Source organism: Carcharodon carcharias, chromosome 15, assembly GCF_017639515.1.
Source record: "Carcharodon carcharias isolate sCarCar2 chromosome 15, sCarCar2.pri, whole genome shotgun sequence".
Classification (NCBI taxonomy): Eukaryota; Metazoa; Chordata; class Chondrichthyes; order Lamniformes; family Lamnidae; genus Carcharodon; species Carcharodon carcharias.
The window spans coordinates 64545955-64572495 of NC_054481.1; the positions used below are offsets into that span (position 1 = coordinate 64545955).

Sequence of the window (26541 nt, forward strand, 5' to 3'; positions counted from 1 at the left end):
GATTCCTAGCCACTGACCTGCCCTTGTAGCCACAGCATTTATATGGCTAGTCCAGTTCAGTTTCTGGTCAATGGTAACCCTCAGGATGTTGATAGTAGGGGATTCATTGATGGTAATGCCTTTGAACATCAAGGAGCAATGGTTAGATTCTCTCTTGTTGGAGATGGTCATTGCCTGGCATATGTGTGGCATGTATGTTACTTGCTGCTTGTCAGCCCAAGCTGGGATATTTTCCAGATCTTACTGCATTTGGACATTGCGGTATCTTTATTGAGGGCTTTGTCTTAGTGCCACAGGCAGAAAGTATAATCCTTTTGCCCCCTTTTCTTCCCTTCCTCTCACCATATGCTGGTGACTTGGGTAAGCATGCTAACAAATTACACTTCAGACACTGAAGTAGTTAGAAAAAAGATAAAAACAAAAAACTGCGGATGCTGGAAATCCAAAACAAAAACAGAATTACCTGGAAAAACTCAGCAGGTCTGGCAGCATCGGCGGAGAAGAAAAGAGTTGACGTTTCGAGTCCTCATGACCCTTCAGCGGAACTGAGTGAATCTAAGGAGAGGTGGTTTAAGGTGGGGGGGGTGGGTGTGGTTGTAGAGACAAGCAAGCAGTTATAGGAGCAGATAATCAAAAGATGTCACAGACAAAAGAACAAAAGACCCACAGTCATTGGCAGGGCCCTCAACCGTGTCTGGCCCATCTCCCGTGCATCCACCCTCACGCCTTCTCCTCCCTCCCAGAAACATGATTGGGTCCCCCTTGTCCTTGCTTATCACCCCACCAGCCTCCGCAATCAAAGGATCATCTTCCGCCATTTCCGCCAACTCCAGCATGATGCCACCACCAAACACATCTTCCCTTCACCCACCCCCGGCAGCAATCTGTAGGGATCGTTCCCTCCAGGACACCCTGGTCCACTCCTCCATCACCCCTTACTCTTCAACCCCCACCTATGGCACCTCCCCATGCCCACGCAAAAGATGCAACACCTGCCCCTTCACTTCCTCTCTCCTCACCATCCAAGGGCCCAAATACTCCTTTCAAGTGAAGCAGCATTTCACTTGCATTTCCCCCAACTTAGTCTACTGCATTCTTTGCTCCCAATGCGGTCTCCTCTACATTGGAGAGACCAAACGTAAACTGGGCGACTGCTTTACAGAACACCTGCGGTCTGTCCGCTAGAATGACCCAAACCTCCCTGTCGCTTGCCATTTTAACACTCCACCCTGCTCTCTTGCCCACATCTGTCCTTGGCTTGCTTCATTGTTCCAGTGAAGCCCAACCCAAACTGGAGGAACAGCACCTCATCTTCCGACTAGGCACTTTACAGCCTTCTGGACTGAATATTGAGTTCAACAACTTTAGATCTTGAACTCCCTCCTCCATCCCCACCCCCTTTCCATTTCTTCCCCCTTCCTTTTGTTTTTTCCAATAATTTATATAGATTTTTCTTTTCCCACCTATTTCCATTATTTTTAAATCTTTTATGCCCTGCTAGCCTTTCCACCCCATCCCCACTAGAGCTGTACCTTGAGTGCCCTGCTATCCATTCTTAATGAGCACATTCGTTTAGATAATATCACCACCTTCAACGCCTGTGTTCTTTTGTCTGTGACATCTTTTGATTATCTGCTCCTATCACTGCTTGCTTGTCCCTACAACCTCACCACCCAACCCCCCCACCCCCCCACCTTAAACCAGCTTATATTTCACCCCTCTCCTTAGATTCACTCAGTTCTGTTGAAGGGTTATGAGGACTCGAAACGTCAACTCTTTTCTTCGCCGCCGATGCTGCCAGACCTGCTGAGTTTTTCCAGGTAATTCTCTTTTTGTAATTAGAAAAAAGGTTGCTTAGTTATGTGTGGGGTTGAGTTAAGTTACAGCCCTGTTCTGTCCATTTGATGTATCTAATCCACTCTGGTCTCACACTAGTCTCGATGGTGATTGTCAGTTCAAAGCTAGCCCACAGGATGACGTGATGTATTTGGAGTTGTTTCTACCTCTGACACTGGGTTTTAACCCCATCTGCTGTACTTGGGTTTTGAACAATAATGTCTAGTATACATGTACCTGTAGGAGATGGTTCATTGCATTAGAGCCCAATGTGGGTGTAACAAGTGCTGGAATTTGGATTTGGTTCTGGAGCTCACTCAAATATTAGGCCTTACTGTGAATGTTTTATGGAGACCAGATATACCCTTCTCCCAACAACATATGAGGATAGGTCACCAAGATCTCCTGAATGTTGTTGGCAAAGATGCCAGTAGCAGGTTGTGCACCTACCTTCTTGGTTGTGTCCGGTAATGCCCCGACAAGGATGATGTGGAGAAATTTGTATCCTATGTTTTTAAAATAATCTCTTATTGTTTGCAGATGTATCCAGATCAGTACAGATTCCAGTATGTTGAATTCTGACTTTTGCTACATCCTTAAGGTAATGCTTAATTATGAACAAACTTAAAGTTAAATTGGGTTAACCCCTCACCTTCCCATGCACAGACAAGCCTTGGCTGTATCTGTGTGTGTGTATATTATGTAGCTGCTAGCTACAGTAACAACATGTGTGTGTGAAGCATTAGAAAAAGAAAACAAAGTTTTACATCAAGCCACAAGATATTAGGGTAGATAACCAAAAGCTTGGTTATAGTGGTAGGTTTTAAGGAGGATCTTAAAGAAGAAGAGAGAAGTAGAGAGGTTTAGGGAGGAAATTTTAGAGCTTAAGGCCTTGGCAATTGAAGACATGACCATCAATGCTAAACAAATTAAAATTGGGGATACTCAAGATGATGAAATTAGAGCAGCATAGATATGCAGACATCTTGCGAACAGGCTGTGTGTAACCTTCTGGGTTTCTGCATGGCTGTGCATGCCTGCAGCCCAGAGGGAACATTAGTGATGGGTGACTGGAACTTGGTGCAAGTAAAAAAATGGGCAGCAGCCGAGGTAGGTAGACTGTGGGAGGTTGGCCAGGGGTGCGTTGGAATAGTCGAGTATAAAGGCATGAATGAAAGTTTCAGCCACAATTGAGCTCGGGCAGGGGCAAAGTGGGGCAATATTAGGGAGGTGGAAATAGGTGCCAACACCAAGACTGACTACATGGTTGGAAGCTTATCCCAGAGTCAAGTACTTCACTCAGGTTGCAAACAATCTGACTTAGTCTCAGATAGTTGACAAGGAAAGGGTGGAGTCAGTAGCTAGGGAACAGAATTTGGATTGGGGACCAAAGGCTATGGAAATTTCTGCTCATTCAGCACTGGATTTCAGGTAACAATCTGATAATTTAGCAACTGTGGAGGAGACAAAAGAGGTGGTGGTGAGAGAGTAATGAGATTGGGGAACCACACAATAAGCTGGATATAAAAAGATTGGTGAGTAGGCTGTCCCAGTTTTAAAAAAGGACTCTGCGAATATCAACAGACAGCTGCTCTTCAGCGTGGCTAAGTGTAAAGCAGTTACATGACTTACAAGGGTTGAATGGAACAGAAGAGCAGGGTGCTGAACAATAAATCTATGAAAACAGCTCACCCAGTGTTAAACAGCGGGACAAAGAAATTAAATAACATTGTATTGGAAGAGGGATAGAGTACAAATCTATAGTCTGCATTACTATATTCATTGGTTGATCTCCAGCTGGAGCGTGCAGTTGTGGTTACCTCCTTGTACCAAAGGAATCCTTGCTGTTATGAGACAGAAAATTTCATGTAGATTGCACTAGAGTTTAAAATAGGAAATGGAAAATATGAAAGTAACTGCTGAGTTAGCTGTTGGGGCATAACCAAATTGCAGTGGAAATCAGTCGAATTCCTACTCCTGATCATTTCCTGGTGACCCCTGATGAAAATTGCAAGTGAATAGTGCTTGTTTTCAAGGGTCGGAGGTGAAAGATTGGTCTGTACTAGTTTGTGTGTTTCTTGCTTTCTGTTCTTCTCCCTTAGGTGCCTTTTGAGAGTACTGATAACCAAGGTATTGTCTATACCTGGGTTGGACGTGCAGCAGATCCAGATGAGGCCAAACTCGCGGAAGATATCATGAATAATATGTTTGATGAAACATATAGCAAACAGGTAACTAATTCTTAAGACTTTCAAACCTGAAAAAAAAGGAATCTAGAATTACTCTTCTTGTGCCGAAAAAGAAACAGATTTTTCAAACAAGTAAAAATTACTATGAGATGAAGGTAACACCAAGTTATTTTTCTCCCCAATAATTCCTCTTTTCCTGTGCCTGTGGAAAGGCAAGTGTGTATAACTTGTCCCAATGCTGCTTCATGCTGTTTTGCTTAGGTGTGTCCAGCTGGGTGGGTGATGGCCTTTAAAGGACTTCTCTCTTGTGTTCTCCTTGCCCCAATCTCTTTGCTTGAACCAGGACTTTTGGTACTTCCCTTAAGGCATTGAAGCTGAGTTCAGCCTGTTGACCATTGTAGGCCACAGTCTTATCCAGAAACTGGTGTCCTGCCCTTGGCATGCTGATTCTCAAGAGCAAACATTGCACAGGTCCTGCAAGGTGGCTCAATTAATAAATGTATACAGACGAGGAAAGGAGCTCTTGGTTCAGCCTCTAATGTGGGTTCAGATAGGTGATCCAGTCAGTAGAAGGGGAAAATCACTGGGTTCCTATTGCATAGATGTGTATTTGGAGGTCCAACTTGTTGAATAACCTGCCGATCACATATGAAGAGTTGTCATGTGGATGGGATACCATTGTGCACCTTGGGAGAGGAGTTGAAGAAAGGAGATCTTTACACTGTTGATGGCCTTTTTTATTATCGTGTTGAATGATTAGTTGGAGACTATGAGGGAGCAGAGATTCTTGTACACCAGTGATACCCGAGGTGCTGATTGCTGTTCATTGCTTCAACTTACAAAGCAGTTCTATATGTTTTTGCTTCTAGCCTGCCTCTAACCAGTCCAATCCTTGTAATGGAATATAGTGACCAGGACTTCAGTGACTGCATGTAAACTCATTTTATTGTGGAGTATCATAAAGTAAATGTTATATTTGGCATTTTTCTGATGACAGTAGCCTGGTTCTGGTCAGTAGTTTTAAAGAAATTTTTTTTGAGTGTTTAGTGAGGCCACTGTTTTCCAAAAAGGGGCCAAACTGTTCATTTAATTTACAGTGGATCTTTTTATGGTGTATATTTAATTGACACCTCTAATGAAGTTTAAGAGAAATAGTTTTAATTTATTTTGTTTCGGTTCATTATTTAAGGATTTTAGAGATATTTGGAGCTGACTTCCTCCTTCAGGGGCCATCACAGCTGGGGTGGGCAAAATGGGTTTGTCATAGAAACTAGGAGCAGGAGTATGCCATTGGGCCCTTCAAGCCTGCTCTGCCATTCAGTATGATCATGGCTGATTCTCCAGCTCAACGCCATATTCTCGCTTTCTCCCTTGATAAATTTTTGGAAATCAGGGGCATCAATTTCTTTCTTGAATATACTTAAGACTGTGGCGGCCAAGTCACTCTGTGGTAGAATTCCACAGGTTGACCACCCTCTGAGTGAAGAGATTTTTCCTTATCTCATTTCTAAATGGCCTGCCCCATATCCTGAGAATGTGGCCCCTGGTTTTAGACTCCCCAACCAGGGGAAACATCCTCCCTGTATCTAGTCTATATAGCCGTATTGGAATTTTATACGTTTCAATCAGATTCCCCCTCAGTCTTCTAAACTCTAGTGAATACAGGCCAAATCGAACCAATCCCTTCTCATTCGGGTCCTGCCATCCCCAGTATCAGCCTAGTGAACCTTCGCTGCACTCCCTCTATGGCAAGTATATCCTTTCTTAGGTAGGGGAGACCAAAACTACATGCAATATGGTGTGGTCTCACCAAGGCCTTTTCTAACTGCAGTAAGACATCCCTACTTCTGAACTCAAATCCTCTTGCAATAAAGGCCAGCATACTATTTGCCTGCCTAATTGCTTGCTGCACCTGCCTGTTTACTTCATTGACTGGTGTACAAGGACACCCAGATCCCTTTTTATAATCACCATTTAAATAATATTCTGCCTTTGTTTTTCACACCAAAGTATATAACTTCACAATTATCCACGTTATACTGCATCTGCCATGTGTTTGCCAACACAAGCAACTTGTCTAAATCACCTTGAAGCCTCCTTGCATCCTCCTCACAACCCCGCCCAGTTCTGTGTCATCAACAAACTTGGAAATACTGCATTTGGTTTCCTCATCCAAGTCATTTATATATATCGTGAATAGCTGGGGCCCCAAGCACTGATCCCTGCAGTGCACCACTAGTCACCACCTGCCATCTGGAAAAAGACCTATTTATTCCCACTCTCTGTTTCTAGTCTGTCAACCAATTCTCAACCCATGCCAGTATATTACCCCCAATCCCATCTGCTTTAATTTTGCCCACTAGCTTCTTATGTGGGACCTTATCAAAAGCCTTCTTGAAATCCAAATACACCACAGCCACTGGTTCTCCCTTATCTATTCCACTAGTTACATCCTCAAAAAAATTCCAGTAGATTAGTTAAGCATGATTTCCCTTTCATAAACCCATGCTGACTTTGTCTAATCTTATTAACACTTTCCAAGTGTTCTGTTACTACATTTTCTTATAATAAGCAAGCCTAATTAAGGACTGTTCTCATATAACTGGAAACTTAGTTCAATATTTTTTCTGTATACGATGCTGTCGGGCTAAATTTTACACTTTAGTGTGATGCCCTGAGTTGGGAAGCAGCAAAGGGTACAGTGTGACACCCTAAGCTGGGGGCGCGCACACACAATTTGTGTAGTAGTTGCTGCATCTGAATCATGGCTGCACAATTTTCTGCTCCCAAATTCCACCGCTGTTCTGGGAAAGTTGACTGAGTGCTGTAAATTGTATCATTGACTAGCTGTGGACAAATTATCTGCTGTTATTTTAGGTGATAAGTGAGGGGGAGGAGCCTGAAAACTTCTTCTGGGTTGGAATAGGTGGAGAAAAGCAATATGATGAAGATGCAGAATACATGAAGCACTCCAGGCTTTTTAGGTATGTGCAGAGATGGTCTACCTCCACGCTTTAGTAATTGCAAACCACATGCTTGAAAAATGATTAGCTTTTCATAGAGACAATCTGTTTAGTGCAGAGGTTCTCAGTCAAATGAAGTTCTTTCTGCTTCTGGCTTCCACCAAGCTCACTTCCAGCTGCCACTCATTCGTGTACTGCTCGACTCTTTTGCAGACCTCGGGAAGTGTCTACGGAGTCTAGTTTCAGAAACACTGGTTTTACTTTCTCGATTTCTATGTGGGATCCTGCGGAAGGCACTTACTGATGGAATGCATCATTTATTCCTTTAAGGTGTTCCAACGAGAAGGGCTATTTTTCTGTGTCGGAGAAGTGCTCTGATTTCTGTCAGGATGATCTTGCAGATGATGACATCATGTTGCTTGACAATGGAAAAGAGGTTAGTAAACAACTACAAAGCTATAGCAGGCAAACCAGGGCAGTGGTATTAAACATTGGGCCTTGAAGCTGGTGGAATATGTTTGCAGTCTCCCACAATGTGACTTATCCAGTTAAATTCTGCTGTCCTGGGCAGGCACATGCAGAGGTGGAGTGCATGTTCTTTTAGGCACAGTGAGGATGTAAGGTCTGAAACAGTCACCCACCTACTCTTGGGCATTTGAGAACATCAGGAAGCTACATACAAAATGATAGATTACCAAATGCTTGTGAAGTAGTCAATTCTGGAGGGCACTGAATGGTTGTAAGTCAGCTGAGTCTACAGCAATATATATTTAGGCTAAGTGAGTGGGCAAAAACTTGGCAGATGGAATATAATGTGAGGTTATGCACTTTGTCAGGAAGAATAGAGAAGCTGAATATTATTTAAATGAGAAAGACTGCAGAAAGCTGCAGTACAGAGGGATTTGGGAGTCCTTGTGCATGAATACCAAAAAGCTAACATGCAAGTTCAACAGGTAAATAGGGAAGGCAAATGGAATGTTGGCTTTTATTTCAAAGGGCATGGGGTATAAAAGTAGGTAAGTCTTGCTAAAACAATACAAGGCACTAGTTAGACCACACCTCAAATACTGTGAACAGTTTGTCCCCTTATCTCAGGAAAGATATACTGGCATTGGAGGCAGTGCAGAGAAGGTTGACCCCAGGTTTGGAGGGATTTTGCTATGAGGAGAGGTTGGGCCTGTAATTGATTGGAATTTAGAAGCAATAGAGGCAACCTTATTGAAACATAGATTCTTAGGGAGCTTGACAGGGTAGATGCTGAGAAGTTGTTTCCCCTTGCAGGAGAGTCTAAGACCAGAGGGCATAATCTCAGTAAGGGGGCACCCATTTAAAACAGATGAGGAGGAATTTCTTCTGAGGGTAGTCAATCTGTGGAATTCTTTAGTGCAGAGGGCTGTGGAGTAAATCAAGGCTGAGATAGATTTTTAATCAGTAAGGGAATCAAGGGTTATGGGGAAAAGGCAGGAAAGTGGAGTTGAGAATGAGCAGACTCAATGGGCCAAATGGCCTACTTCTCTTGTGGTGGTTTATCAATATATTTATTTCTACAAATTCTATATATGTGTACATTTAAACCTTAAATATTTTCTGAAGCTGAGCAGAATTTTGAAGCCATTGTGTAAATAAACCACAGCCCCAGAGGGTGCCTGGTTTATGCTGAGGTTGCAATAGAGGCCTTAATGTGAACTAGGGATAGTAAGTCAGTTAGGATTTGTGCTGTTGTTTAATAACACTGTTAGCAAGTGTCTTTGTAGGCAGAATTGGGTTTGGTGCTAGTTTTCCAGCCTCGTGGTTGCATAGGCTACAACTGCCAACTGTGTAAGGTCTTGACAATGGCACTCAGTAGATCTCATTAAACTATGAGCAATACTGGGTATGAATCTAATGTTCAGCTCAGAATAGGAAAAAACACAAAATATAAAATCCTGCTGTTTCTTTAATTTCCATTTACCTTTCAGTAATGATGTAAAATATTTCTTCTGCCTTTTCAGGTTTACATGTGGGTGGGAACACAGACCAGTCAGGTGGAGATCAAACTAAGCCTTAAAGCATGCCAGGTAAACATTGTTCATACATGTAATGATTGAAAGGGCACTCTGATCCATCCAGCCGGCAGTAGGTGTAGAATCCTAACTCTCAGCCTATCTTGAATTATACTTGCCATGTGTCATTTTTAAAATAAGTTGCTCTCAGAAGAATTTGGGAAAAATAACATTTAACTGGGGTCCATGGTGTTATGAGAGAGCCACTAGCTGTGATTACTTCCTAGGTTGAAGAGCCTGCTGATACTCACTGTCTAGGTTCATACAAAGGAAAAGGCGGGGGGCGGGGGGGGCACTGTCATTCAATTATGCATTGTCACACATCAGAAAACAATGAAAAAAATGTAGTCAATGATTTTCATAATCACGTGTCTGATCTGCTGCATGTTTCCCTTGTTACTTCAGATTTCCAGCATCTGCAGTATATATTGATTAATCTAATGGGAGTTTTTTTGCTTTTAGGTTTATATCCAACACATGAGAGCCAAAGACAATGATCACCCACGTAAACTAAGACTGGTCCGGAAAGGAAATGAACCCCATAACTTTACACGTTGCTTTCATGCTTGGGGTACCTTCAAAAAACCTCTTGCTTAGGATGCTCACAGTCACCATTTGCCCCATAATGGATTGGTCTTTTAAATATAAAGCAAGGGTTGGAATCAAACAAAGGCTCAACTATGTGGGGAGACATCTAAAGGTTTGTCTCTGGAGAAACTTCCTAAAGGCTAATTATTTCCTGGCAATTAGTTACTGCAATGAAGGCTTGCCGATTGGCCTGTTAAGATACTTAAATGATGAGCATCTGACCGTACAAGCAGTAGAGCTGGTGCAGTTTCATCCTAATTTATACTATGTGAAGTGAGCCCATTACTTCATGTTTTGGGCCAGTAATCCTCCTTTACCACTTAATCTGCTGTTACTGTGATTTTGCTGTGCCAGGTCTGCATGTCATGGTTGCACATCAAGGAAGGTAATGGGTGGATTTAATGCTTTCAGAAGTAATGATGGGTGAGAAGCAAGTTCTTAAGCACCCTCCCTGGATTCTAATGGGTAAAATCAATTCAGTATCCCCAAAACTTGTCTTTGGTTTCACCATTGACTATTTTCTGGGGGTGGGGTAGTAAATAGTGCCAGTTACCCATCATATCTTTTCAGAACAAGTGTCTTAAAACTTGACCTCTGTGCAATTATATTATGCCTAAGCTTGTCAGTGACAATTGTTACATACGCTATTAACTGTTTGTAAGACTACAAAAAGCACTGCATTCTTAAATGTTACCAAACATCATCTTGACCTGTATATTATTGTTTCAGTGAAAAATGGATGTTAATAATCATATGCTTACACAGGGTAATTCAAGTAGTTTCCTGATGGGGAAGAAAATAATTTATGTAATGGCACTTCTATACAGCACTACACTGGGACCCCACTGCTTTGTTCTTCTCATTAAAGAATGCTCTGCTGCTTTCCTGAGGAACTATGCAGACATGGTGTAAGAGCAGAGAAATAAGATTACGATTGTGTTTAAATTGAGACTTGTGAAAAGCTTTATGCTCACACTAGCTACTGTCCTGGCACAACTTATTAAAGCACAGATTTACTTTTAATATAAATACCACACTGTAGCAGCTTTGATGTTCTAAAATGTACAGCACAAGTTATCCAAGTATTGTGGGAGGCAGGGTAAGAGTTAGTTTAGTTTTGAGAATGATCTAAAAGAGGGATGTAATTTCAAATATTACATTCCACTTTGCCCTGTTACAACGAGCCACTCAAAATTTAAAATCAAATCTATGCTAGCTATGCATGGCAACCTGAGCAGCTACAGCCATGAGGAACAATTCGACATTTTTCATGGCTCTTCATCAGCCCTGGCTATTAATAGCTGTACTGTGTGGCCTAGCATCAGACGATACACTGGATTGAAAACAGAATAAAAGCAACTGGTCACAGTATCAGTGGAGAAGCAAAGTTAATACTGGAAAAAGTAGATGTAATAGATTAATAGAGATGAGGGAAGGTCAGTGACAAGGTAGAATGCAGCAGTGATTAATGGAACTAAAAACAGAAATTATCAAGGTGCAAATTGGAATAGCAGATTGTTACCAGCAGCTGTTGCCTGAGAAAATAGGGGCAGTGGTTCTGATCTGAAATTTTTGAATTGAGTCCTGAAGGCTGTAAAGTGCCCAATCAAAAGATGAGCAATTTTCCTCAAACCTTTGTTGAGCCTCATTGGAACAGTGTAGGAGTCTTAGTACAAAGGTCAGAGAGTGGGCCCGAAAATTAAAATGGCAAGCAACTGGAAGTTGGAGACATTTGCAGACCAGACAGGTGTTCTGCAAAGAGGTCAATAAGTACAATTAAATCACTCACCTGGAAGCAGTGTTAGGGTTCTAGGCAGTGGAGAAGGGAGTAAAAGGACACTTGCCAATTGAATTAGAAAGAATGCATCACACTACACAAAGTCAGGGTAGTGTAAACGTGACCAACAAATAGAATAAATTGTCCCATAGGCTATTTGTTTTTCATTTAAGTCAGCTCAAAGTAATCATCTCTACTACACAAACCCCAGGATCCAGTAAGTACACAGGCCCAGGTCCTGCCTTGCATTAAAGACATACAACTAATACTCCATTACAGCCACAGGCAAGCAGATGACCCATTACCACCTCAGCTTGGTTCCAGTAGGCAGTTTCCAAATCCTTCGAGTAAATGCAAAATAAGCCAACGTTGCAACATTGCTCTCATTTTATACTAACCTCCACAGCATCAGGCACTCAGAATTGGTCTCATCTCTAATTTGAGGCCATGGATTTGAGCCACACGAAACCCTCCACTGAACCTGATTACTGCAGTGTCAGGTGTTTGCTTTAAACCAACACTAAAGCTGTGTTAGTGTTCTAGATGGATAGGATCAAATGGTTGAAAGTGTTTCTACACTCTGCCATGTGGCTGAATATTCCACAGAAATTTTAAGATTTAAAAAATGAAACTTACAGCACAGAAGGCATCTAATCATGCTGGTGCTGATCCTCTAGAAAGGGCAAGGAAATTGGACTGGATTGTTTTAATTAGGATCTCTTTTTAAGTCTTCTCTTGTATGTTATAGTCTGCCTCAAGTTAGAGACAATCATCCCACATTCCAATACCTGATAAAAGTGTCTGACTTTGGTTTATTCCTCTGGTGATCATCGTGGGTCCATTACCTCATTACACATCTCCCAAACCCGACCCCGACTGAAGTGAATTAACAGTCATAGGAGACACTAAATGCTTTATTACTGTTAAAAGCAAAATCCATTAGATAATGTAACAGCTTTTCTGTAACTGAACACATTCTACTAGAAAATGTTACTGTAAACAGCACAAATCTTTGAAAATATCGCAAGGTTTCATAGAGTCTGTGGTGTCAATATCAAAATAACCTCCCATAATCTTTAAAAGTAAAGACTGACAGAAAGAAACAAATGCTGACTGCTTTCCACAAGGAAATTAACAATCCTGTGAAGGGAACCTTGTAGAAATTGCAAAAAGGTGATCATTCAACAATAAAGGCATATTTACAAATAAATTGTACCATTCTGCTCAGACTGTCAGTTTGATGAGAAATAATATTTACAGGGGAGTGAGAGAAATAAAAATCATACCAGTGCAGTACCCTATCACCACTAGAGGTCTCTACCCTGCATCTGTCAGTGCACGCAAGTGACATCTACTGGAAGCACACAACCACTGCCCCATTGGACTGGTCTAATTACCAGGGAAATTATCAACTGACAGAAAAGACTGAAACATGGTTAGATAACTTAAGATATTCAAACTTTGAAAACAATTCTAGATCTCTTCTTTCAGCAGACTTGCTTCCTTACAGAACAAAAACATGCCTCAAAGACTTGTATCATACAGAAACAGATCAGAGAAGAGAAATGGCAGCACAAATATTTTCAATTTCATCGCATGATCAACAGTGGAAGAAGAAACCAGAAAGATCAATTCCTTATTTTCCCGTGGTGGGGGGGGGCTTGGGAGAGAGAAAAAGAGGCATGCAGAGGAAAGAGACAGACAATTTGCTGAAATTTAACTGCTGAAAACTGTACAATACATTAAAAAGTTAAAACTCATCTTGTCATCTATACAAAATTGGTGTTACAGAATGCATGAATATTGCAGTGAGGTGACCACACCACCCAAGCTGAGTTACTCAAGATGCAAATGCATTGGTGATTTGCTCTGTAGACTTCAAGGGACATTATTTTACATAATCTAATTTCAAGAAGTGGTTAAAATGTAGAGTCCACAATTAAACTTATACAGATGAGGGCAGCAACAATATACTGAGAAGCAGACTGCATAGAATTGGGCCCAACAACTCCTTTCAGTGTCTGATCTCAGCAATGTCACACTGAGAAGCTGATCAAGGCCAGACAATTCCCCCGAAAGAGAAAAGACCTGTATTTAATTGTTGCTTCAAAGAGGCAAAAGTACACATTACCCAACTGGTTATCGGAGAGCAAGCAAGTTCAGCTAAATCTGGTAAGCACAATTTGAATTCCCTTGTTTTTATGAATCCCAACCAGAACTCAAGTGTATGTCAGATATATAGAAATGTGCATCTTTTCTTCAACACATGCTCCTTTAACATCCAATTAACAATAAACCATAATTGTAAAGCTAGAACATTTTTAAAAGCCAACATTTTGAAGAGAACTTGACTCATCATTGATCTGTCAAAGGGTCCTATTATTATTTCTACTTTGTTGAGGCTAGTATACAAAACTACAAAGAAAGCAGCAAGTAGTGTCACAATAAGTAGTGTCACAATAAATTCTTGGAAGGCAAAAGATCTGCTGTTGTTTCTGAATGCATTTCAGAAGAGTCTAGGGACAAAGTGAGAATGATACCATCTTTTAAAACTGGTCCTCAAGCAGGAAGGGATTTGTGGAAAAAACAAAAGTATAAACTTGAGATGATCAAATGTTTCCCAGATTTGCTTTTCCTTCATGTGAAAAGTATAGATTGAAAATAGTCCTAAGTACTCCGAGGTGGTCTCACTTCAGAAAGTCAGTTTTATAACATTACTTGTTTAGTGTTGCAAGAGGCTTTGTATTGATGAAAGCAGGCAGGAGGCAGCTGGTATGTAGCTTCTGACAAGGTCCTTCTTTAAAAATCATTTTGGCACAGAAGACGTGACAATTCAAACCACTGTCCACATCAACCATGATCCCAGTGTAAAGCTTGGGCTGTCAATGCTGGTAAAATTCCCTTTTCTGCTAAGCCAACCAATCACATAAGGTCACAAGGTGTCTTCAGCTCAATTTCTTTCTGCTAACATTCCCTGAAAAAAGTGGAAAACACTCCAAATTATAAGGATACAAAAAATTCTTTCGCTCCATTTCAGCATACATTTCAGTTCTTTGCTAACTCCAAAACAACTTTCTAAATAGTTAAAAACCAGAAACAGTAGAGGTCCAAAGAGGTTAATTAAAATGTCAAACAGGCACAGAAATAATCAAAAAGGCTAATGGAATGCTAGCCTTTATATCTAGAGGGATGGAATAAAAATGGGAAGAAGCCATGCTACAAATTACATAGGATATACCGCTTAGAAACAGTACATTCGGCCAAACCTGTACATGCTAGCGTTTATGCTCTACACAAGCCTCCTCCCACCTTACTTCATCTAAATCTCTCATTTATTCACCAGTCTATTTCCTTCTCCCTTATGATTGTCTAGCTTCCCCTTAAGTGCACCTATACTATTTGCTTCAACAACTCCCTATGGTAGTGAGTTCCACACTCTTATTACTCACTGGGTAAAGAATTTTCTTTGAATTCCCTATTTGGGTTTCTTGGTGACCATCTTATATTGATAGTCATGTTCTTCTCCACAAATGAAACAAAACATTCTATCTGTATCCCTCTATCAAAACCTTTCATAATTTTAAAGACCTATTATTAGGTCATCCCTTAACCTTTTTTCCCCCCAAGTAAAAAAAAAAGAGACCCAGCCATCGATCTTTTCCTGATCTGTATACCCACACATTTCTGATATCATCTTTGTAAATCTTCTCTGCATCTTTTCCAGTGCTTCTACATTCTTATTGTAACATGGTAACCAGAACTGCGTGCATTACAGTATGGTTTACCATAACTTCTCTACTCTATCCCTCTGGAAATAAAGCCTTGTGCTTGGCAAGAGTTTGGCTGCAGAAAAACATGTTTGCATCACCTTTCCCTGTTCCAGTGTTTATTACTTTTGCCATTTATTCTTGGGTGAAGTCAAAGTACGTTTTGGGTACGAGGCTACTAAGTTGTGCCTGCCAGACAGCAAGTACTGAAACTGCAGTTCTTCTGGCACATTTGGCAGCCAAGCACCAGTGCCAGGCATCAACTATTCCTGGGTCAACAGCTTCACAATCTATTTTCCAATTTGTTTAATAAAATTGGTACCAATTGTTTTTTCCCCCTCGTTATTTTAAATCATTGCCCACTCCTGTGCCCCTGTAATGTTAACATCACAGTAATTTTCCATGCAAACTGTTCTTGCTGCCATGTCACATTTGATGTGCAAAGCTATTTCAAGTCACAGATAATTTAAATAGTGAACTAGCTTGACAGTGGGCTCTCTAGTTGTCATGCCAACATGGCCTCTGCACCAACAAAAGCTCCACTGAACTAAATCACCAAGGACCATCTTTAATTGGATCCACATGCTTTAATATATAAGACACACCGATTTCCTTCTAAATGCAATGAATAAAGCCAGATCTACATTCAGGCCGTAAGAAACAGACCAGAAACGGTAAGGCTCAGACTCATCTGTAGCCCACAGAGTAATGTGAAGCTTCAAACACTGAGACAATGCCATTATCCCTCATCACACTAGTGCTTATTTATCATTGCTACCTCAATAACACATCCCAAAAAGAAGAGAGGAGCAAAGTTAGGAGAGGTGACCAAGCGAACAGGCTTCGAAGAGATTAAAAAATTAGAGGGGAAACACAGAGCAAGTTTCAGAACACACAACCTCAGCAGGAAGGATGGGTTAAAGGGGGGGGGGGAATGCACAGGAGAACAGTCAAAATGGAAGGTGCAAGTTGACACACAGATGGTTGCAAATTTATGCAGGGACAAAGCTGTGAACTTGACATGGTTTTATAAGCGCTTTCCAAACACCATCCTCCTGCACAGCCAACCCCATCCCAACCAGTCCAGTGAAATGTAACCTGCACACAGATCAGTGTTTGTAGCCACTAGTTGACAACATTTGCTCACTGGCATCTGGCTAGATACTTAAGCTGACCCTTCCCAGTCACTGTCCAGTGGGCCTTTTTGAGAAGATTGACAGATTGATGACATCCAGAATCATGCATGAGAGTCAAGAAACATTCCCCTAAAGTGGCATGATTCAGATTAGATATGAATTCCAGTCCATTTATAACAGGTGCATAGAAAATCATTACACTCTTGCCTTAAATTAATGTAGTTCCCATTCTATCCCCTGCAAAAACTATAGATAGAGCGTTTAGACTGTGCAGGAAGGAGGAGGAAAAGCTAATTTGCATTTGCTACAGTGATCTGTGTGAGGTATTGATCCACTTATTTTACACTGACCCCTGCCACCAATCAAAAAGGCATCAGGAACAGTTGTGCATGTTCACTCGCCCCACATTGCGACTACCAGCACATCTACAACTGCTCCTGATGCCTTTCTGGTCCTCAACAGAAGTTTGGATCTGAAGTCTGTGTAGTCTCTCACAGTATTGGAACCTGCAATGTAAGCATTTCCAATGGGAATTCCAATGTTAAAATTTATACCTTACATATGTTGAAAGTAATATTGTGGCATTATAATGGGAATTCCGCTGTAACACAAACAATCTGCCGGCACCAATTCAGTCTAGATCGCAATCTATGATGGGATTGCACTCTCGATATTTTGAGTGCTGCGCACAGATCCAGGTCTTGTGCAGGGTAGCTCAATTTGTAGATAATGGAACTCTTAATCCCAGGGTTGTCATCAAGTCCCTGTTGGGTAATTGTTTCTCTTTAAATGTTAGTCAAAATACTTGGGAGATTTTTTCAACCAAAAAGTGTCTCATTTACTGAAGTTTTCTGATTATACATCATTTTCTCAATTTTGGGAAGCTTGTTTTGGACGGAACAATTACTAAAGGATAGGTAGACCAAATACCAGAACTAGCATTTGATTAAGGACTCCACAGACCTAAAAATGGGTGACTGAAATGTTGTTAGTCTATGTCAAAGCAACTTGTTTTAATGAGGCCAGCTGACATATTATAACTCAGCATGTGCAGGAAGTGCCCCCCCTAGTGCTGCAGCACAAATAAACAAACAGTCTGGACTGGAGCCAGCTCAGAAATCAGCCCAGTTTGACCAGCTCATTAGCCGGCAGCCAGGTGTTCCCCCTCTGCCTAAAGAATAATAATACAAGCTTGTGCAAGAGTGCCCATCAGGCACCGTACAGTTAAAGCCACACCTCAATCAGAACTCAGCAAATAAACTTGAAATATCAATACTTTAAAACAACAGCATTAACAACAAATGTATTTTTAAAAATCAGGAAAACAAGAATGGCCAGGGCACATTCTGGTCTCGTGACCATCTCAGATTTCCTTCAAACCATTAGCAGCTATGCCTTCAGCTGTCCAGGCTCCAAGTTCAGGGATTTCCTCCCTAAACCTGTCCACTTCTCCTCCCCCCACCCACCCTTTCATGTTTTCCTTAAAATCAACCTCTCCTAAAATCTTATTCTTTGATTCAGTGTCAATGTTTGCCTCAAACGCCTGTGAAGCATCTTGGGATGTTTTCCTATATTTATGCAGCATCCTAAATGTAATTTAATTTTGTTCGGGATATCAAGGTTGTTAAAAGCAGTCAATTTATGATTCATGTTCTAAAATCTGTAGATTGTAGGAGAAACAAGAATCAAGTTAAACCACAGCTAGGTAGCACTTAGGATGACAGGGCCAGCAGATAGTGGAATAAGTGAGTAGGAGGAAGCAAAAGGCTTCTGGAACTTGGGTATAGCAAGAGAGTAACTGAAATCAAAAGAATTGAGAATTAAATATTGGAGCAAAACTATTATCAGGAAATGAAAACTTCAAATGCAGAATTGAATTTAATTGGAGTAGGTTTTCATCTGATTGGTTTGAGAAAAAAAACAGCAGCACCACATTGAAATGGTGTCATTTTCATAGATTTGTTAAGACAGGTTTCTGCATTGCTCTGTGGAACAGAGTTAGTAGCCCCACTGTGGTGGGAAGTGCATTATGAAAATCAACCAACTTTAAAAGCAGCACTGTTTGGACCTCCACTGGGGAAGTTTTTCCTGAACTTTACACTGGCCATAAAGCACGTTCAGAGGACACATCCATCTAATACCCTGTTCATATTTAGATAGAAACTGTAGGCCGTTTGACTCCAAAGAGCACAGTCTCTGTTGACACAAGTGTTAAAGCACTTCAAAAGATTTATGGCATGTGAGGAGCCTTGAAGCAAATTAAAAAAAGGTGCTGCATAGATGTGATCAGTAAGGCCCTGTATAAACACAAATCTTCAAATAGTGAGAGGACAAGTTAATAAAGCTCAAAGTAAATGGGACCCTAATTTTTTTTTAAATAAGAGAAGCATACAGAGTACAAAACCAGGACAGGCAATGCTAAACCTGTACAAATCAGAGTTCCCACCCCACACACTAACCTCTGTGCAGCAACAAAAGTTCAAAATGCCACTTAAAACAGTGCTCTGTAAGCAACTGTAGAACGTATCCCACACAAAGTGCACCCCCTCCACCCCAGCCCCAACCAATTGTGGCCCTCTGCCACCTCCCATTCTGAAAACTAGGCACATTTAAAAATACTCACGGTAAATAATCTTTGACATCCTCCACTGTCAGGTCACCTGTTGTGTCCAGTGTGATGTCAGCACTGCTGTTGGGAGAGTCGAGTGGAGTCTGAGACAACGCCAGTTGTAAATCCTCAAGCATCCCTGGCCACAAAACAAGCAGGTAACTTCACATCTGAGTCAGTGATGACTTACAAAGTAAGCACAGAAGCAGGCTATTTGACCCAATACATACATGCTGCTGTTCATGCTCCACATGAGTCTCCTACCACCCTTTAAAACAGCTTAATATGGCCTCTCAGAATCAAGACTCAAGAAACTAAAACAACCACAGGCCTTGAAGAGAGAAATGTTTTGGTTTCAATTTGATTCAATAAGTAAATTGAACAATTCCTCCAGACCAAATTTTTGATATTTTTCTGCTCCAACAATTGATCTGAAATTTATCCTCACACCCTAATCACCCACCTCACTGTCCCACAACCTTTACTCTCCATGAAATGCATCTCATTATGATAAACCAGTTGTATTTGCATTCCCTGGAATTAAGAATTACGGTACACTCCCCTCTTTGCTGCATGTTAGAATAGACTTCTGAGAAACCTTTGTTTGAAGGATTCCATAATATCAGCCCTAAACTCACCTTTTATTCATGCAAGTGTGCATCTTCTAATTCTGCTTTATAGATTATATACATATATATTATGTCAATATTTTGTATCCAAGATCAGCTCAGACATTTCCTAGAATCATGGAGTCAGCATGTAGAGACCCTTCAAGCCCATCGTGTCCATGCCAGTCATCAAGCCCCTATCTATTCTAATCCCATTTTCCAGCACCTGGTCCATAGCCTTGTATGCTGTAGCATTTCAAGTGTCCATCTAAATACTTAAATGTAGACTGCTCCCGCCTCTACCACCCTTTCAAGTAGCGAGTTCCAGGTAACCCTCACCCTCTGGGTGAAAAGATTTTTCCTCAAACCCCCTCTAAATCTCCTGTCCCTTACCTTAAAGGTATGCCCCTGGTTATTGACCTCTCCGCTAAGGGGAAAAGTTTCTTTCTAACTACCCTATCTATGCTCCTCAATTTTATACACCTCAATCAGGCACCCCCTTCAGCCTTCTCTGTTCTAAGGAAAACAGCCCTAGCCTATCTAGTCTCACTTCATAGCTGAAAAACTCCAGCCCAGGCAACATCCTGGTGAATCTCCTCTGCATCCTCTCCAGTGCAATCACATCCTTCCTATAGTGGCAACCGGAACTACACACAGTATTCCAGATGTGGCCTAACTAGCATTTTATACAACTCCATCATAGCCTCCCTGCTCTTACCTTTATTAGTCGAGGCATTGAATACAATTATCCCATCTGCCTTCTTAACCACCTTATCTACCTCTCCTACTTCCTCTCTGGTCTTTCCCCATTATTTGGGCCCAGACAACGGGATCAACCTCATGAGTCTGTTCTGCTGCCAGAGCTTGAATGTCTCCAGTTTTTCAGTCACCAGAAGTGGACCCAGTACCAGGTGTTCTATACGGTGTGATCAGGGCTTCCTCTGTCTTGTTTACTCCACAAATCTATTGGGAGAGAATTCCATCTAACTTCACTTCTAATTCCACTTTATTCCTATTTAAACTGGCTGATTTCAATTGCTCAGTGCAATGAATAGATTGCTCAATCATCTTCACATTAATAACTTCCACTGGCTCATAATTCCTAGTCCAGACTATATTGTTTGCCTGTCAGGCTCTTCGTCCTCCATAAACAACTGATAAACTACTTCCAACAAGCTGTAAATAATGTTCCCCAGAGGAGGAAGAAGTAGGAACATACCATCAGCAGCTCCCAATGAGTTGCATTCCTCTTTACTCTGAAGTTTGTGAGTTCCATTTGCTTGATTCATCTTGGGAGATCCTTGCAAGTTATTGCTGAATATTTAGAAAGGAAAATCTTGTTTGTGCAGGAAACCAATGTACAGCCATAAATAACTAGGCCCGAGACAGAACACTGAGCTGTGGAGGGCTAAAGACATTAGCAGCAACAACACAACTCTGCAAATTGTCAATTCCAGCCACATTGTTGCACAGACTGAGGGAAGCCAGAGCTCAATTAGTGTAATGTAATCCAGCAACCACCACCACCACCACCCCCACCCTACCCCCACCCCCTCTGCTGGGGTGGCCCCTCCCTCAGCACTGTCTTGAAGTGTCAACCAGAAATGTCCTTGAAACCTGCAGTGGAGTTTGACCCTAACTCGGTGATGGGAGCGAGGAGTGTAGGGAAAATCCCAAGATATTCTATAAGTATAATCAATGGGAAGAGGATAACCAGGGAAAGAGTAGGGCCCAGAAGGGGCCAATCTTTGGGTGGAGCCAGAGGACATCACTAGAGTGCTGAATGAATACTTCACGTCCGTCTTCACCCAAGAGAATGAGGATGAAGGTATCGAACTCGGGGAGAGAGACTGCGAGGTTCTTAAGCAAATTGATATAGGGAGTGACAAGGTATTGGAGGTGTTGGCAGGCTTAAAAGTGGACAAATATCCAGGTCCAGATGATTAGTGACCCAGGCTGCTAAGGGAGGCAAGGGAGGAGATCTCAGGGGTTCTGACCTGAATTTTTAATTCCTCTCTGGCCACGGGGGAGATGCCAGAGGACTGGAGAACAGCTAATGTGGTTCCACTATTTAAGAAAGGTTGTAAGATAAGCCAGGGAACTACAGGCCAGTGAGTCTCATGTCAGTGGTAGGGAAACTATTGGAGAAATTTCTGAAGGAGAGTATCTATCTCCACTTGGAGAGGCAAGGTTTGATCAGGGATAGTCAGCATGGCTTTGTCAGAGGGAGGTCATGCCTAACAAATTTGAATTTTTTGAGGTGGTGACCAGGTGTGTAGATGAGGTTAGTGCAGTTGATGTAGTTTATACGGATTTCAGCAAAGCCTTTGACAAGGTCTCACATGGAAGACTTTTAAAGAAGCCAAAGGCTCATGGAATACAGGGTAATTTGATAAGGTGGATTCAAAATTGGCTTAGTTGTAGGAGGCAGAGGGTGATGACAAAAGGATGCTTTAGTGACTGGAAGCCAGTGTCCAGTGGCCTACCACAGGGATCTGTGCTGGGTCCCCTACGATTTGTCATTTATATAAACGACATAGATGACTACGTAGGGGGTAGGATTAGTAAGTTTGCAGATGACACAAAGATTGGCCAGGTGGTTAATAGTGAGGTTGAGTGTCTTGGGCTACAGGAAGATATAGACAAGATGGTCAAATGGGCAGATAAGTGGCAGATGGAATTTAACCCTGAAAAGTGTGGGTGATACACTTTGGAAGGAGTAATTTGACAAGGAAGTATTCAATGAATGGCATGGCACTAGGAAGTTCTGAGGAACAAAGGGACCTTGGCGTGTGTCCATAGATCTCTGAAGGCAGAGGGGCATGTTAGTGGGGTCATGAAAAAGCCATATGGGACACTTGCCTTTATCAATCGAGGCATAGATTACAAAAGTCGGGAGGTCATGTTGGAATTGTATAGAAACTTGGTGAGGCCACAGCTGGAGTACTGTGTGCAGTCCTGGTCGCCACATAATAGGAAGGATGTGATTGCACTGGAGGGGGTGCAGAGGAGATTCACCAGGATGTTGCCTGGGATGAAACATTTAAGTTATGAAGAGACGTTGGATAGACTTGGGTTGTTTCCGTTGGAGCAGAGAAGACTGAGGGGTGACCTGATCGAGGTGTACAAGATTATGAGGGGCATGGACAGGGTGGATAGGGAGCAGCTGTTCCCCTTAGTTGAAGGGTCAGTCATAAGGGGGAATAAGTTCAAGGTGAGGGGCAGGAGGTTTGGGGGGATGTGAGGAAAAACTTTTTTACCCAGAGGTTGGTGGCCGTCTGGAATGCACTGCCTGGGAGGGTGGTGGAGGCGGGTTGCCTCACATCCTTTAAAAAATACCTGGATGAGCACTTGGCACATCATAACATTCAAGGTTATGGGCCAAATGCTGGTAAATGGGATTAGGTAGGTAGGTCAGGTGTTTCTCACGTGTCAGTGCAGACTCGATGGGCCAAAGGGCCTCTTCTGCACTGTGATTCTGTGATTCACTAAGCACATAACCAGATGAACATTTTGGCTCTGGTGTCAGGCACAAATGGAGCATCTAGTTGTTAGTGATAGCTCAAGTACACATCACAATACTGCTCAGAATATGAAGTCTCGAGAAAGGCAATAAGGACAGCCAATGAGAAAATGGAAAGGTCACAATCACTGACAACGACCTAACCATGTCTTGAAGTGCTCGATCCTGATAATGGGTATCTGAAGTGTTCTGAAGAGGAGTCATATTGGACTTGAAACATTAACTCTGTTTCTCTCTTCACAGATGCTACCAGACCTGCTGAGTTTTTCCAGCATTTTGTTTTTGTTTCAGAAAAGGGTTGTTCACCATTGATCGTTATTGAAATGCTTCATCTCAATATAAACAAGTCTCCTCCATTTTCTATGCATCCCCCCACCCCCCAACCCCCATGGTATTTCCACAGGATTGCACAAGTAGAATTGTCTGCAGTCTCTCAATTTGATTTGTTAAAATGCAACTTACCACAGACTGGTCACAGGGCTCAAGAGATCTCTCTGACCTTCCCATCCCACCACACAATGTGGCTCAGTTATGTTCTTGGTAGATAGGGAGAATCGTTCAAACTCAGATGGAGATATCAAGTAAAAGCCTAAAACAGCAAAACCAGTCAAAAATCAGTACAGCAGCAACTTGACTGTGTATTAACTGCACTGAAATGACAACTCGAGGGTTTGTTTCCATGGGTCCCAACCACCTATTTGCACCATATTCCTTTCAGTTACAGATAAGAAAAACATTTTGACAAAAGTCATCCAGTCTCCACACTAAACCACAGCAACCTGTCCCCTTTAAAACATGAAATTAAAATATATAGTACATTAATCAGAGAAATTGGGTTAATTAGATAGTTTTTTTCAAACAGCCAGCACAGGCATGATAAGCCAAATGGCCTTTCTATGCTGTAAGAGTCCAGGATTCTTAATCTGGTTCTTAATTGATGGGGGAAGAGAGAAAAAACAAATTTTGCACTAAAATATTCAGATGGCACCATAGTAGAAGAGCAGAGTGCCAGACTGAGAGTCAAGTCAAGCACGTCCAAAGAGTGACCTCATTACATCACTGAGAAGTCAAGCATGTTCATGGGGAGAGGTGGGGAAGGGAAAAGAGGATTGCATGTGACATGTGTCACAAATAGCTAAAAAAAAACTGAACATTACTTAAACCTCCAAGTTACCCTGGCCTGTTTTTGTGAAGACACATGAAGCGATGCCACTGATGTCTTCTTTCCTTATGCAATCGTAGCGAATCTGTGGCCGAAGCCCTGGAATTGTGAAGATGTGAACGTCTCCCAGGTTCGTTAAACACACCAGGCAGTTCTCCGAATAGTCATCCGAGGCAATACTGGGGAAATTCATTAACCCCAATTTTCGCACTCTGGACCCTTCATGGGCAGTGAGTTTGAATTTTGTCTTAGCAGTCACCCTCGGCAGTGTAAACACCTACACACAAAATCAATGCTTTAATGAGATACTGTACCACTACAAAGGAGCTGCCCAACTTCTCCCTGTCCTCCAACCCTCTTTGAAGATGCCAGTGCCACACTGGGGACATTGCCATCAAAACCTTCACTGCTTTGCACAATTCATCCATTATACACATCCCAGGTGTAACAAAGCTTTGGGAGGCTTCTTAAGCCACTGAAGGAATCACAGTCAATCCAGATTCCATCTTCACCCAATCTCTACACAACCTTTCCAGTAAGAGGGTGGGCCCCACAGTACAACAAACTGGGAGCAGAAACCCAACCCACACCCAATCAACACAGCAGTGAATGGGGATAGTTCAGAATTAATGTTTTTGTAAAATTGGTAGCTTCTTGCACTGGTGTTTAACCAAACAGGAATAAATCCTGCTGCCTCACTGGAACATTGAGTCAAAGGCTAGAACTTCAAGATGCATCAACCCCAAGCTTCTATCCAACCATGTTGGGGGACTCTTAAAATTCCAAGTTAGATGCACTGAAGACCTGTTTTACACTCACGTACCCTTGGAAAGGCAGAGCGGTTTAGGGAGGGAATTCCAGAGCTTAAAGCCCCAAGCAGCTGAAGGTGTGGCAGCCAATGATGAGCTGAGGGAGCAGAGGAATTGCAAGGGGACAGAGAGAGAGAGAGACATATCAGAAGCTTGTAGGGCTAAGGGGGGTTACAGAGATAGGGGTAAGTTCATGGAAAAATTTGAAGTCAAGGATGAAAATGCTAAAAATCAAGGCTTTGTCCAATCGGCAGGCAGTTTAAGTCAGTAAGCAGAGAAGCCAATTGGTGACAGGAAAGTTGAGTTTGGATACAGAGTTTTAGATGAGCTCAAGTTTACTGAGGGTGGAAAACAGGAGGCTGGCCTGGAAGTAGCAACTCTCGACTAAAAAACTCATCTAATGTCCCCCATCGTTGGTTTGAGTCTTTGTTTTATGTACCTTTCCATAGGATAAGCTTCTTTAGCTTTCCATTCACACCTACATTACCTCCTCACTCTATACTGCTGTATGTTATATTTGTTACCATCCACAGAGTTAGATTTTCTCACTACATCACAGCCCCCTGTTGCCACAATTTGCAGTTCCTACATCTTATTTTAAAGCTTCTATCATTTGTGCACACATCTTAACATGTAGATTTCCCACTTTGGCTCCATTTGTCTTTCCTTTTCCTGGTCTGGAGTTCCTGTATCTGCATGTTTCTGGGTCCATATCCACATGATTAGCTTCTATCCTGTGATCATTCTTGCCTCGGATATATTCTCTCCCCAGATCCCCACAACTATCTGGTTTAAATAATTTTCAACTGCTGCTTCAGTGTTTCTTGCATGTCTTTTGTTTCTGGTTGGTTTAACTTAATTCTAATAATCACATATCTATCCTTTGAGGCCATCTCTTATCCAGTGTCACTGGCCACTACTTCGGACAGTTTCTACTGTGTCCTGTTCGTGTTACCTTGAACTGTTCTTCAGAGATGATTAGTACAGAATGACTGCCCTGCATCTCCGGGGCTTTAGCGAGATCACGAGACACTTCAAATGGCTCAGGGAGTGGATTCCCTCGTCCATCCAACACTGCAATCGACACCACGGGGGCTCGGTGCATCAGCTGAATTTCTTTACCTAAATTTGAGATGGAGGAGTAAAGCAATCAATGATTTCCGTTACAGAGTGTAGAATGGATCATTAGGTGGAATTAAAATGCAGCAGTGTAATCTGGGTTAACATACAGCTAAAATTTTGACTAATCTGAATCTCCATTGAATCGACAGCACCAGAGGCCATTAGGTCCACCTGGTTAATACAATTATTCTCCACACAAGCCTCCTCCCGCTCTACTCATTTATTCCTGTGTTTTCTTCCCAAGCCTCCTTAATTGCATCAATGCTCTCTGCTTCACCCATTCCAACTGGCAGCTAGTTTCATATATTCATACACTCTTAAATAGAGGAAATTCCTCCTAATTTTTTTGTTTGATCTGTTATGGTTGTATTATATTTATCATCATTTATTCTGAACTCAAATAGAAACAAT

At 41.9% G+C, this 26541-nt stretch overlaps 2 protein-coding genes across 4 annotated transcripts in view; one reads left to right on the forward strand and one right to left on the reverse strand.

The window, feature by feature from the left end:
- flii (FLII actin remodeling protein) overlaps positions 1–10321 on the forward strand; it is a 60045-nt gene extending 49724 nt beyond the window's left edge. For both annotated transcript variants that reach the window (XM_041206673.1, XM_041206674.1), the window contains 6 exons: positions 2377–2437; positions 3939–4067; positions 6903–7009; positions 7319–7424; positions 8980–9045; positions 9493–10321. In XM_041206673.1, coding sequence (XP_041062607.1) covers positions 2377–2437; positions 3939–4067; positions 6903–7009; positions 7319–7424; positions 8980–9045; positions 9493–9627 — 604 coding nt within the window. In that variant the 3' untranslated portion in view covers positions 9628–10321. The remainder of the gene's footprint in view (positions 1–2376; positions 2438–3938; positions 4068–6902; positions 7010–7318; positions 7425–8979; positions 9046–9492) is intronic.
- A 1970-nt stretch (positions 10322–12291) lies between these two features.
- llgl1 (LLGL scribble cell polarity complex component 1) overlaps positions 12292–26541 on the reverse strand; it is a 161706-nt gene continuing 147456 nt past the window's right edge. For both annotated transcript variants that reach the window (XM_041206676.1, XM_041206675.1), the window contains exons 18-23: positions 25964–26130; positions 24212–24476; positions 23500–23626; positions 20734–20828; positions 18922–19045; positions 12292–14369 (exon numbers count right to left, since the gene is read on the reverse strand). In XM_041206676.1, coding sequence (XP_041062610.1) covers positions 14360–14369; positions 18922–19045; positions 20734–20828; positions 23500–23626; positions 24212–24476; positions 25964–26130 — 788 coding nt within the window. In that variant the 3' untranslated portion in view covers positions 12292–14359. The remainder of the gene's footprint in view (positions 14370–18921; positions 19046–20733; positions 20829–23499; positions 23627–24211; positions 24477–25963; positions 26131–26541) is intronic.